Source organism: Parambassis ranga, chromosome 3, assembly GCF_900634625.1.
Source record: "Parambassis ranga chromosome 3, fParRan2.1, whole genome shotgun sequence".
In the NCBI taxonomy this organism is placed as follows: Eukaryota; Metazoa; Chordata; class Actinopteri; family Ambassidae; genus Parambassis; species Parambassis ranga.
In genome coordinates this window covers 3,789,214-3,802,636 of record NC_041024.1, presented here as the reverse complement: position 1 = coordinate 3,802,636, position 13,423 = coordinate 3,789,214, and the positions used below count along the sequence as shown (strand labels likewise).

The 13,423-nt window shown below is 41.2% G+C and overlaps 1 protein-coding gene across 2 annotated transcripts in view; it reads right to left on the bottom strand.

Annotated features, from left to right (window-relative positions):
* Positions 1-1,319: 1,319 nt before the first annotated feature.
* The window catches only part of kcnq1.1 (potassium voltage-gated channel, KQT-like subfamily, member 1.1), a 47,846-nt gene continuing 35,742 nt past the window's right edge, over positions 1,320-13,423 (bottom strand). For both annotated transcript variants that reach the window (XM_028402525.1, XM_028402524.1), the window contains 7 exons: positions 12,534-12,590; positions 10,797-10,926; positions 7,336-7,411; positions 5,460-5,554; positions 5,279-5,325; positions 5,115-5,176; positions 1,320-3,774 (listed from right to left, as the gene is read on the bottom strand). In XM_028402525.1, coding sequence (XP_028258326.1) covers positions 3,490-3,774; positions 5,115-5,176; positions 5,279-5,325; positions 5,460-5,554; positions 7,336-7,411; positions 10,797-10,926; positions 12,534-12,590 — 752 coding nt within the window. In that variant the 3' untranslated portion in view covers positions 1,320-3,489. The remainder of the gene's footprint in view (positions 3,775-5,114; positions 5,177-5,278; positions 5,326-5,459; positions 5,555-7,335; positions 7,412-10,796; positions 10,927-12,533; positions 12,591-13,423) is intronic.

The window sequence follows — 13,423 nt, the reverse complement described above, 5'->3', positions numbered from 1 at the left end:
TGAGAATTATTATTTCACAGCTTCTTCTGATCCAGAGTTTTATTAAACTGTTTAAATTAAAAGAAGCTAAATGAGGAAAATGGGCATTAAAACTTGTAAGACCCAATCTAAGCTAAATACATTGGTTGTCTGATTGTGTGTTTAGAAATATTAAAGTCTGATTGAGGAGTCGGTGGATCTAGCTTTGCTGCTTTTTGTCCAAATTTGCATTTCATTTTTATTCTTTTTCATATTTGTGCAATACAAATTTACTTTCCATGCCTCACCAAAGCTGCTGGATAATTTAATTTAGCCATTTTTATCCTCTAAACTGTTATGACTCTAACACTGATTGCCCCTCCTGATACCACAAATTACACTAATTATTAGAGGGAGGAAAAAAAAAAAAGCTTTAAAACATGCACGCCCTCCCCTGTAATGAATCTCTCCCCTCACCCACGTCCTGGTCAGCACAAAGGCCAACTGCCCCTCAGCACACTTTAGGAGGGTGCAGCCCATTGTTGTGGACACCAGAGGCAGATGGTCATTTGGGCCTTTTCTCCACATGGCCACTTGTGTGAAGGAATGCCTGGACACCCCACGGATGGCCGGCGGGGAAAAGGTCACCATCTGCTGCCCAAAGGTCACCTGTGTAAAGAGCATGGTATTAGCCATGCTTTTGGCCATCTCCATAAAGTCAGTGAGGACACGACACAGCCACCCCCACCTCACAGTAGTTAAGGAAATTCAGCTGCCAACATGAGTGATGCACGACTCTCTTGAACGCAGCAAAAAATGTGTAGTGCATGAATATGATTGATGACTTAAGAAAATAAAAACTTTTTGCTTCCTTTTGTAGAAGAATCTCAGCCCGTGTTAAATATTCAGCTCATTTGTTTTAGGCAGAGACTCTCCCCCTCAAGGCTGCACACACAATTCACAGAAACTTGCTAATAATTACCACGATCTTTTATTGCGACAGAGCATTTTCGAAATGAGTGAAATAATATTAAAACACAGAAAAGAGCTTTTGATTAAACTGAATATTTTCAAGTGCAAGGTCTCTTCTGTAGGTTGATGTTTGTCATTTCAAATGAAAGCAGGGTATTGCATCGCAGCACATGTGCTGTGGCAGTGGAAGTGTCTTCGGCATTAACCTCGCTGAATTTCAAGTGTAATAGTTCAAAGTAACACAATGAATTCTACAGGGGAATTTAAAAGTTCTGACACTCTAATGCTCAGTGTTGATGTGTCAGTTCAGTTCAACTCAGGGGAGAGTTCCTCACATAACCTGATTCCTTATTCAGTTATAAGATCAAATCGCACGGAGAGTTGATGGATTAATCACCACAATCTTTTATTGTTACTTAAGAACATTTCTATGAATAAGAAGCATTTGATTGAACTGACGCTAGGCGAATATTGAAGGCCTCTTTCCCTACAATGTATACAGTGACTATCACTTTAAAATATTACAGGAGATGTAAGCTGCGGTTTGGTAGGTTTGTGGCTAAGGCAGGAGGTTTCAGAAACATTCATTGTCCCCTTTTAGACACTTTTAGTATCACTATCAAAACGGAGGTCAGCTAAAGTTGCAACAGTAAACTAGGCGATGCAATTCCTGGAGTAACTGCAGCAGGTTTGTTGCTGAACTACAGCTGAATTGCATAAAGATAAATCCATCCATTCACTTTCTCATCTCAGCAGGGCTGGAGCCTGTCCCAGGGGTCTATGGACAACAGGTGGGGCACACCCTGGACAGCCTACCAGTCAATCGCAGGACTGAAACAACCAGTCTCACTCAATTTGGACTCATCAATTAACTTAACATGCACGTCTTTGCTATGGGAGGAAACTGGTGTACCTGGAGAAACCCACACAGGCATGAGGAGAACGTGCAAACTCCACAAAAATAACGCCCCAACCCAATTCAAACCAGGAACCTTCCTGCTATGAGGTGACAGTGCTAGCCACTACTGCCACCACACCGCCCAGAAATGTCAAAAGTTAAAGTTAAGTAAGGGAGGGTTAGAATTTCTAGAATCCACCAACTGACATTCACTGTCACAGGACTTTTCAGTAAAGCTGTCCTGGACCCTAAAAACAGTTGAGTTGGGTTGATTGAGTTTAAGCTACCAGATGTGACACATGGTTTGAAATGTATGGATCTTCACTATATTACCAAAAGTATTGTATGCATGGACGAGTCTGGGTTTGGAGGTTGCCAGGGGAACGATACATTTCGGACTGCATTGTGCCGACTGTGAAATTTGGTGGAGGAGGAATTATGGTTGTTTTTCAGGAGTTGGGCTTGGCCCCTTAGTTGCAGTGAAAGGAATTTTGCTCCAAACTGTTCCCACAAGGGAACAGTTTGGAGCGGGTCCCTTCGTCTGCCAACATGACTGTGCACAGTGCACAAAGCAAGGTCCATAAAGACACGGATGACAGAGTCTGGTGTGGATGAACTTGACTGGCCTGACCTGAACCCGATAGAACACCTTTGGGATGAATTGGAGCGGAGACTGAAAGCCAGGCCTTCTCGATCTTCTTCTCATCAGTGTGTGACCTCACCAATGCGCCTTTGGAAGAATGGTCAAACATTCCTATGAACACACTCCTCAACCTTGTGGACAGCCTTCCCAGAAGAGTTGAAGCTGTAATAGCTGCAAAAGGTGGACTGACATCATATTGAACCCTATGGGTTAGGAATGGGATGGCACTGAAGTTCATATGTGACGATGTGACAAGCAGGTGAGCGAATACTTTTGGTAATATAGTGTATGCCCTGTTGTCTGATTAGGGGACACATATAGCAGCAAACGTCTGCATAAGGAAGTTGAAGGGTCAGTTAGCAGCACCAACTCTGCAGCCAACCTGCACCTAGGAGTCTGGGATATAAGTCCCCCCCTCAAATTTACAAATTTAAGTGTGAACACCACTCAGTCAATGTTTGGCATTAAAAAAAAAAACGGGGCTTAGGTAAATATCATGTCGTCTCACCAAGTAAACAGGATCAGAGATCATGTTGACAACTTCCATCTTCATCCGTCAAAAGACAGTTTAGTTGTATAACTGTGGCTCTGAACATTCTCTCCATTCAGTTCAATTATTACTGAATGTATTTATAGAAACAATATTATTATATATATTTCAACTAGATTTAGAAACCTGTGTTGATGGAAGAAGACGGCCATCAAAATAAAAAGACTAAATAATCCGACAACATACTGAGACTGCTGCTTGCAACATAATCACTAATGGTGTTAAGCTGTATCACTCATCTCCTTTAAGCTAAGAACTTGTCAGTCATCCCTTTTAGAATTTAAGGCACAGGCTGCAGTTGCAGTCTTTCGGCACTGATCTGAATGATTTCAAGTAAAATACTCAAAAAAAATCAACTAAGTATCTAACAAAATCTAAAGACAAAACCATAGATCTGAATACATTCATTTCTGATCTCTGCTAAACTAAAAAAAGAAAAGAAAGAAAAAAACAAACTGAGGCTGGATTTCAGCAGCTCCCGTCCTGACTGGCCGTGGTGCTGAGGGGACGGTTGGGGCAGACCGCGGTGTTGGAGGAGAAGGACGAAGGTGATGAAGACAGCTGGTCGTAGCTTGGCAGGCTGTCCTGGCTGGGGTGGATGTTGCAGGTCCGTCCAAGCCGCGGCCTCGGCTTGCCTCCACCTTCGCCCCCACCAACACCACCACCACCACCACCACCACCGACGTCTCTCTGGTCCAGCAGGAGGCTGAGAGTCTCTGTGATGCGGCTCAGAGTCTGGTCCATGTGTGCTATCTGCAAAGGGGCACATCAAATATTCATAAACCAAGCATTCTGAACGATAATTCTGCTTATTTTAACTGAGGTGAGAAATAATATGTTCATGTGATTTAATTACACTGTGTGACAAGCAGCATCTTTAACCAGGGCCACATTACTTTACAGTTGTGTTGTTCAAGGTCTGTTCAGGAGAAGCGATAATTTACAGACTTACAAGACACAACCAAGCATACGCAGTGTTAATTATAAGCCCTTTAACACCTGCACAACCCTTACCTTTCTCTCTCATTACAGCAGAAAAACACTTTCATTTACACTTATTTAAACAGTAAACAGTTATTTTAAAGTTGCAAGTGTGTTTCTGCACTTATAAAAGGAGTACGTGTCTCAACCACTGATCAATCTGCCTTGTACTCTGTATGTGTATGGAAGGAGACACAAAATGCAGTGCCAGGTTTAAAGCATTTGAATGAAGCTTCATCATATATAAACCTCACAGCAGCAGACCTATATATCTTTCTTTGTAGCCCCCATATTAAATTCTGTTTCCTCATCTATATTTATTTTCAAATATAAACCTTCAGTTTATCCTTCACACACATTTTAAATGCAATAATATCATGTTGAGAGCAAGCTGATGAGCTGCATTTATTGACAGTAATAAATTATGAATGAAGCCTCTGTGACATCACCCGTTGGAGACTCCTGTGGGAGGCTCCTGGACGCTACGATCGTCAATATTTCAGCTGAGTTCAAACATTCAAAGAGCTGGAGCGTGAGTGGAGCGCGAGTGGACTGGGTTACAATGGTGATCAAAGCGGTCATGCACATAATTATGCATAATTTTAAGTCTTAATATTATGAAAACAAGGGAGTTATGAAAATGTTACCCCCTGCCGTCAGGCCTCCTCTATCTGGTTTGGTTTTATTTTGAAAGTTTATCAGTTTCCCGTTTTATTTTGTAGTAATCTCCCTCTCATTTGAGGCGCTTTGTCTTAGTACCTTGCCTGTTTTCTGGATTGTTTGCCTTAGCCTAGCCCTTTTGATACCTTCGCCTGTGAGACCTGGTTTATGACCGTTAACAAACTAGTTCTAATTTCACTTAGCCCCTTTGTACTCTCGCCTGGTTGGACTGTCTTTCATGTACTTTTTTGTATTAAACTTTCAATATTTTTCACAAACTGAATTTTTGAATTTTGAAATACTTTAATAATCCCATCAGGGAAATTGCTTAAGAGCGCCACACACCACTGAACTGCAATTTTGAACACGACGGCTCCATGTCTAAGGCCCTGGAAGAAGTCGCTGCTTGGCTGCACTTCCTTAAAAGACATAGGCGGCGTTAGTTTCCTCACCTTTTCCTCTATCCTGTTGAGTCTGGATCCGATAGAGTTGTTGCCTCTGTCTTTGGCTCGGTCTTCAGAGGTACACAATGGTCACAAACACAATATAACAGGAGGATTAGACATGTTCTATAGTTACAGTAATGGATGTGATGTGCTGTGGAGTGATTCATTACCTGAACCCGTCTGGAACAAAGTTAGTTTCCCCAAAGACTGGTCCAGTCTGAGAGAGAGAAAAGACCAAGACAAGGCCAGTCAGAAGGATCTTTACTCTTCTCGTTTTTCTCGTGCTTGCAAAAATCTTCTTCAATTTGCATTATGCGTTACTCAGGGGATCTACTTATTCAAACAGTTTACCTCCTCTGAAGCTCCTTGATTCGCACCATAAGGTTCAGGTGACCCTGCGAGTACTGTTCAATCACGTCTCGCACATCATACGGCTTACGAGCTTGCTACAACAGAAGAGTGATTACAGATACATCAAAATTATATTTTTGAATACGCATCTTGTCAGGAAAAAACCTTTTCTCCTCCTCCTCTCACATATCTGACCTTTGTTTTTGTGGAGGAAGAAGATTTTGGTACATTTTTAGAGGAATTATGTAATGTTTCATGCTGGTTGTGGTTTTGTTAGCCCCCAGTGACTGTTGCAGGAATGCTAAATCCAGACACACAAAAAATATATTCTGTACATGGCTTTGTATTGAATTATATATATATATATATATATATATATATATATATATATATATACACACATACACATATATTTATAGAAAATCCTGTAAGCTGGTTTTAGTATGCTGTTGGTGTAACAGCAAACAATGTAACAATTCCAAATGTTTATACAGGGGTATCACTGAATTATTCCAACAAACCTCCTGGCAAAATGGAGGCAGGATGAACGTGTCGTCACAGCAGAAAAGACAATGCGTTCACACGACAACAAGACAAAACGCACAGCTGCAGCATGCACACAAAAACTGACCCAAAATCTCAATCCTTCTATCTTCTCTCTCCTTTCTCCTCTCCGTCAAAGTACATCTCGGGATTCGTATGGCTTCAGTTTTCAATCAGAAGTTTGAATCTTAAAACTTTCCAGTGTCTCAGCCATAAGTTTTGTTACATTATTTACAGAAATAAAAAGTTCTCTTTTAAAGCTGTCCAAGCTTCGCCTGTTTTCCTTCTGCTATGATGCTTCTAAACTGCTCATTTGCAAACCACTGTATTTACCCCTGGGCCAAATGGTTTATCACTGCTGCTGAGTGTGGTGCTCATTAAGAGAACAAAACCAGACAATAACTTCACATATTATACACCAATGACAGGTGGCTTTGCTCACCAGAAAGTTCTATCTACAGTATTTTCATGCTCATGGGGACAGAAACCTAAGTAGTGCTCCTGTCCTCCTCTGAGAGGACACCGAGGCATTCCCAGGCCCGGAGAGAGATATAATCCATCCACTGTGTCCTGGGCTGTGTGTCCCGGTCATGCTCTGATCACTTCACCAGGGAGCTGAAGCGGAGCATCCTGACCAGACATCCGAACCACCACAACGTACTACTCTCAACGTGAAGGAGCAAAACCTCACACCGAGCTACTCCCAGCTGACCGAACTCCTCGTCCCATCTATCCAGTATCCGGTCACCATGACTAATATCTAGATTTTTGATTTGTGTTACATCATTTTTCAGCCATTCTTTCAGAACGCTGCACTGGTGATTAATGTTTTGAAATAAAGGACACTTTGACTTTCAGTAATTAATGAATAGCTCTGTCCTTTCATTTTAAAACATTCGATTAAAACTCTTTCACTATCAGGCTAAGACATTTTGGCTTTCCTCTTTGGAATTAAAGTGACAGCTATCTTTTAATGTTTCTCAGGCTAATGGTTTGAATGCTTCGCTCCTGCAGAATAGTACAAACCACCCAGCTGCATCTGTCTCCAAATGTGTTGTTTTCCTTTACAGGTTTTGTCTGTTGTGTTCCTGGAGATGTAATCTTTGTGACCACTGCGAAGTGCTCTAGCTAAAGGACATCCTGGCTCACCGAGGCCAACAGGACCACATCATCCGCAAAAAGGAGTGACAAGATCTTGAGGGTTCCAAACCAGACCCCTTCCTTCCACCACTTAGCTACAAGAAATTCTGTCCATGAAGAATCGATGACAAAAGGAAGTCCAGTCTTTATTGGAACTAGTCTGACTTCCCGCTGGCACGAAAAAAACTCTTACCTGAAAATTTCTCTTGGCCACAAAGTAACGCATTCTCTGGATGACCCGGATGGCTTTTCTGTGCGATTCTGTCAATCTAGGGGGGAAAAGGGAGACATAATGTTAATATCAAGGATCTTTGTTTTTATTTTTTCCTAAATGAAACAGGTATCATTGTGATGATGAAACAAATGGCAGACTTCATACTCAGATCTTAACCATTTAGGGAGAAGTTAAGCACAGTGCAATGTGATGATGATGATTACTGCTCTGTCTACATCCAAACCCTTTCCCTTCTGATAAGTCTCCCTTTGAATCCAAACAAGGTGAGTTAAATTAACAAAGCCTGACTATTTTTGTTCCTCTGAAAATCATTATGACGACGCTCTGAGTGATTGTCGGGCTTTTAGTCTCCATTATTATGTTGAGGGAATTATTAAAAAGCTATTACTTACCAGGGTTCATTACCCTGGACAGCAGTGAGTGTGGAGTAGGAGAGCACTGAACCTTTTGTCAAGTCCAGTTTGCTGATATTGTGTTGTTTTCACAGGAAACACAACCGCAGCTTTCATAACAAATGTGTCAATAATGTGCTCCACGAGGAGTTCAAGAAATCCATTTTCCATCATGAGAGGATTACATGGTAGTGAGGGAAGCAGGAGCCAGAGAGAGGGCTGCATCTCTTTCACTGTCAGTGTTTGAACTTCATCTTATAACGTTCGTGAACATGGTGATGTGTTATTTTAAGGTAAGGTTAAAAAAGGTTGTAAAGAAACAGTTTAACATTTGGGGGAATAGAAGTGAAATTAAACGTGCAGAGATCAGAGAGTCGCTCTAATGTGAGACTGCAGCTAGAGGAGACAATTTGCTTAGCACAGCACAGAAGAATTAAAAAGCTTGCCTGGCTCTATTCAAAGCTTAAAAATCCACATAGCAGCACATCTAAAGGTTACCAATTAACTTGGCTATATTGTCTGTGAAGACACTCAGACATCCAGGTCATGGTACATTAAAGAGTGTGTGGGTTTAGTCTCTTCTATTCACACAAAGTTTGGATGCTGCCGTCCAAAACCTAAGGTCACATCCAGCTCTCATGGCTGTTTAATAAATAGACTAAATGATCCAAAACATACTGTATGCAGGGCGTGATGCATTAGGATTTATCAAACACTGATGCTTTAATGGTTTTGTGCTTTACACTGCAACACCTCTGTGTTTTGCTCACTAGTCTAAACCTGTGATTTTTAGGGTCCCATTTGTGACATGACATCACGTTTGTTTTGGTTTGTTTTGGTTTGTTTTGATATATTTGGCCTGTGTGGGGCACAGTTTGGAAGCAGTGTGAGTTTTGGTATTTATCTGGCATGCACCCAGGCTTGCAGCATTCTCATTTGTACAAACAAACCATGCAAACACAACAACACACCACAAGTGTGAACAGAATTGAAGACGTCTCTTAGATGAGGAGAATCATCTTGCTAAATGTTAACAATATCCATCTGTTCTCTTTATATAAAATAAAATAACTTGCAGTTTTAAATGGGCTGTTTCCTGTACTCCCTACGCTCAGCGTTTAATAAAACATCAGATATAACAGTGGTATTGATCTTCTTATTTAATTTTCAAGAAGAAAGCAGGTGTTAGGTTAAGTCCAATTTAAGGAGGACCCAAACGCAGACAGATAAAGTAAACAAAAACTTTAATAAATAAAGCTGACAAAAACCCTTTACGAAATCCAAAAGCAAACACTAAAACAATTGAAACCAAAAGACCCAAAGAACATCAATGCACACTGACCAGAAACGAAGGAAAACACTGGAGACACAGGGACACTAGTAACACAGGACAAAGGATCTTTATGCCTCACTTTCAGGGAGCCGTCACGTTGTCAATGTTTATTTAGCCCCCGTTCACACTGAGGAAATCAATCTGGCTAGAGCAGGATTCGGGCCATATCCAGATATATTCGGATAGATCTCGATCTACCTCTCGCTCAAATGTGGCTCAGGTCTGAACGCAAATGCTGGCTAGCGAATCCCGTGACGTGATACTTCCGGTTCAAGGGGCTAGTGTCCGGGTCATGTACAAAAGCTGTATGTAAACAACCGTCAAACTACGACTTTGCCCCAGGACAAAAAAAAAAAAACGCACAACGCATGCGTACACATGGTCCTACCGCGGCCTGAACAGACTCACAGACAGTATATTATGAGGCGCCACCTAGTGGTTTGGAGGACAACAAACAAGCTGGGTTAAGCCAGATTGCGCGCGCACACGAGATTTGAAAATAGGTCTGAACGTATCCAGCTTGAAGGCTATCTAGCCTATCAATCCTGAGGCTGGATTGACTTTCTTAAGTGTGAACGGGTCTAACAGTCTATGTTTGTAACCAGGTTTAGCTTGGTTACCATGATAAGTCCTGTTCCGACCACAGGGTTTGACTTTTGAACAGCCATAACATTTACATAATGTTTCTGCCAAGAAAGCTTCATTCATGATTAATGTTGATTCAAATTAAGTCAGCTTTGACTTTCAGTAATCAATGAATAGTTATTCCCTTTCATTTTAATACATTCAATTAAAAACTCTTTTACCATCAGGGTAAGACGTTTTTACCTTGGCCCCCTTTTCTCTTGGGAATTAATGTGACAGCTATCGTTTGCTGTTTCGTATGCTAATGCTTCACTCCTGAAGATAAATAATCAATTGTAAAAGTACAAAAACAGAAATGAAAAATGCCTCGAACTTTTACCACCCATCTGCTTCTGTCTCAGAATACGCTGTTTCCCTTTACAGATTTTATCTGTTGTGTTACTCAAGGTGTCATTTTGTGTGTTTGTCACAGCAGTTTTCTCTTAATTATCTACAATTTACCAAAACATACTGCACTGCAATATCAAAAACCAAAAGGCGGCGGTGGAAATGTGACTTGTGTGAACTCCATAACATGGATCTATGCTGCAGAATTTTTTTAGGCACCATTTGGAATTGAATATAAAAATTGAACGTAGAAACATCAACATGGTCATGGACAGCAGTACATCTGATTTAATTTAGCACTGCATTTGATGAGAACGGCTGGTTGGGTATTTTGGAGTCAGCAGAGCATGGAGTGATCTTTGCCAACAATGCTGCCACATGCAATTCCCACCCTGCATCATTACCCCACCATTTACAAAGTAAGTCCCCCGGCTCAAAACTGTCGCTCCATTTGTTTCACTTACTGCGCACGTACGTTCATACTGCTCTTACTTAGCACTCATTTCCTCATATCAGTCCCAGTCTCTGACTGCGCGAGTGCCTCAGCAAGCACAAGTGATTTCCCTAATAGAGAATCATTACACAGTGGAGATATGAGCCCTCTGGGGGTTTGGCATATTATAAAGGTTAATTACAAATATCGAAAAAATACATGCAAACCTTCCCTTTGCATGCTCATTAAAACACATTCATAGTCATGGTGCAGTGGCAAGTAAACTCACTGTGACACAGAGGAGGCTGGAGCCAGTTCGCTCTCCCTCTCTGACTCCAGCTCCAGGTCGTCCGCGAAGCTGCAGTTCCTGTTGAAGGGGTCTGGGGAGTGGACCTCCAAGAGACCAGGGTTCCTTTTCACTGCAGAGACACACACCTTACAATCCATTTACCGACTAACTGCTGACTTCCTTTTTGGCAATTTCTCCTTCATTCATTTCTTAAAATTGCACAAGTTGGAAGGCTAAAAGTAAAAAAAAATCATTTACAACAGCATGTTAAAGAAGCTTCTGAGAGTCTGAGAGCCAATGTGGGAACATTACAGCCTCATGTGACCTGTGACCCTGTCTGTACTATATTGAGCTCTGGTTTGGAATATTCCAGAGCTCAGATGGAAAAAAAATAAGATTTGAGTTTACAACAACCTGTCATCTGGCCAAAAACATGGAGGAGCTTCATTTGGACAAATGTGCACCACAGATGGCCAACAGGCTGAGTTTCTCAGTGTGCTGTTGCCATGAGAAAGAAAAGATTTTATTTGCTCCTGAGCTGCCGTATCGTACACCCAAAGAGGCACCACTGGCATTTTTTCCTGTGTATGGAGAACAGTCATTTCTTTTTGATAAAAGAAAGATAACATACAGTTACAGGCCACAATAATTGGTGTGGGTGTCAGTTCTGTGTGAAATAGAAATTCGAAATAAATACCATGTTCACAACAAAGCTTGCAGAGAGTTGTTTTGGAGGTCTGCATAAGAAACCAGCCAATTCATCCAACACTGCAAACGCAGGGTTTGAAACCACAGCAGTCACAGAAGTGTGATACCACGGGTCACAAATCCGACGTGTGATATTATTAAGAAGGTGTGAATCAATTCTTTAAAGGGACTTTTGATGGAATGGTTCTTATCGGTGCTGTTAAGACAAAGATAACACAGCATCATTCATGCCATAACAAGAAGATTGATAGTTTTTAAAAGTTGCTTTAACCACCTAGATATATACCCCTACACCAAGATGTTGGGGTCAGAGACTTTCAGACCCAGTTTACACATACACGGGTATCTGTAAAAACGAAGACTTTTCCCTTCGTTTGTGCCTTTCATTTACACATAAAGGGAGTTTTTGCCTCTGAAAACGAATCTTTATAAAAACTTGCATTTGTATTTCTGTTGGCGTCAGCACTTTTTACATGCAAATACTGCTCCTCTTACTGTGTGGAGGAGCAGAGACATGTTAGGTCTCCAGGTTCAGCAATTTTGGAACAGCTTCTGACACAAAGAGCCAGACTGCGTCCATGAGGATTCTGATTGGCTTGCACGGCTTTCTCCTTCTTCCTACACTGCCACCCACAGGCCTGGCATAGTAATGATGGCTCTTAAGAGCGTATTTATGCTGGTTAATGTAAACGGAAACTTTTTTTTGAAAACGATGATGTGTGCACGACGGTATTTTGAAAATAGAGGGAAGAAAATATTTGTTTTTTAAAATACCCGGCTATGTGTAAACGGGGTCTAACAATGATACACCTGCAACAACAGGTGAGGACAAATGTGAGGTGCAACGCCCAGGACCAAACCCACTACCTTGGTACCTTTTACTAGTATTTATCATACTTTCAACACAAAAATAGCAATACTTTTTTAATAAGGTACAAGTTGAAGAAGTTGGGGGGCGTCTTAGAATCAAGTTGTCCTATATCAGGGACATTACGGTAATCAATATACTCTTCAGTGTAGTGGTGGTACCTGGAGGAGGTGAGCTGAACTGGAGGGATGACAAAGATGTCCAAGACTGCTGCCGATCTGAAGCAAACATGACAGGAAACACAATAAATTATGAACGAGTTATAACAGCGCTTAGGTGCCATTTATTTTTACATTAGTCATGTAATGAAGGAAACAGCACAGCACATCATCACGTTAAAAGAACATGCTGTAACAACAGAGGACAGAGGAGGATGTGTGTGTGCAGGCAGCAGGACGTGGACACTAACAGCAGCTCACCACATCCTCCCAGAGTGTCGAATCCAGCTAAACCAAGAGTGCAGAGAGAGAGAGAGGAAGAAGAGACACAAGCAGAAGAAAACAGGCAGTTAAGATGGATGGCAGGAGCTGAGCTGCATTAAAACAAGAATCAGGGATCTTCACCAGCCTGTCACATTGTGTTTTACACTCACACACATCCAGACTCATAAATATGTAGCTGAGATTTTGAGGGAATAAACAAAAAAAAAATGATGCTGTCACAGTAACTTTGACCTTTGACCCTGCTTCCAGCATTTCATCCTGAAACGTGTGTGAAAATGTGTCATAATGATAATATGAAAATGTCGGTAACACTTTATTTGAATGGGTGTGCATAAGGCTGACATGACGCTGCCATAATCATGACATGACACCTGTCATGAACATCAATGAATGCTTATGACAGTTGTCATAAGGTGTCAATCGGTAAATTATGTCACTTTTGATGCAAAGTTGACATTGTTTCAGATGTCTTTGTTATGACAACTTGACATTAACCAAGACAACATAACCTGTCATAAATATGACATAGCAGACCTAATTGTCAAACTGTAAGAAAGTATTGTTTTATATCTTTAACATGACATTAAGCTATCATATATGGTTGGTTT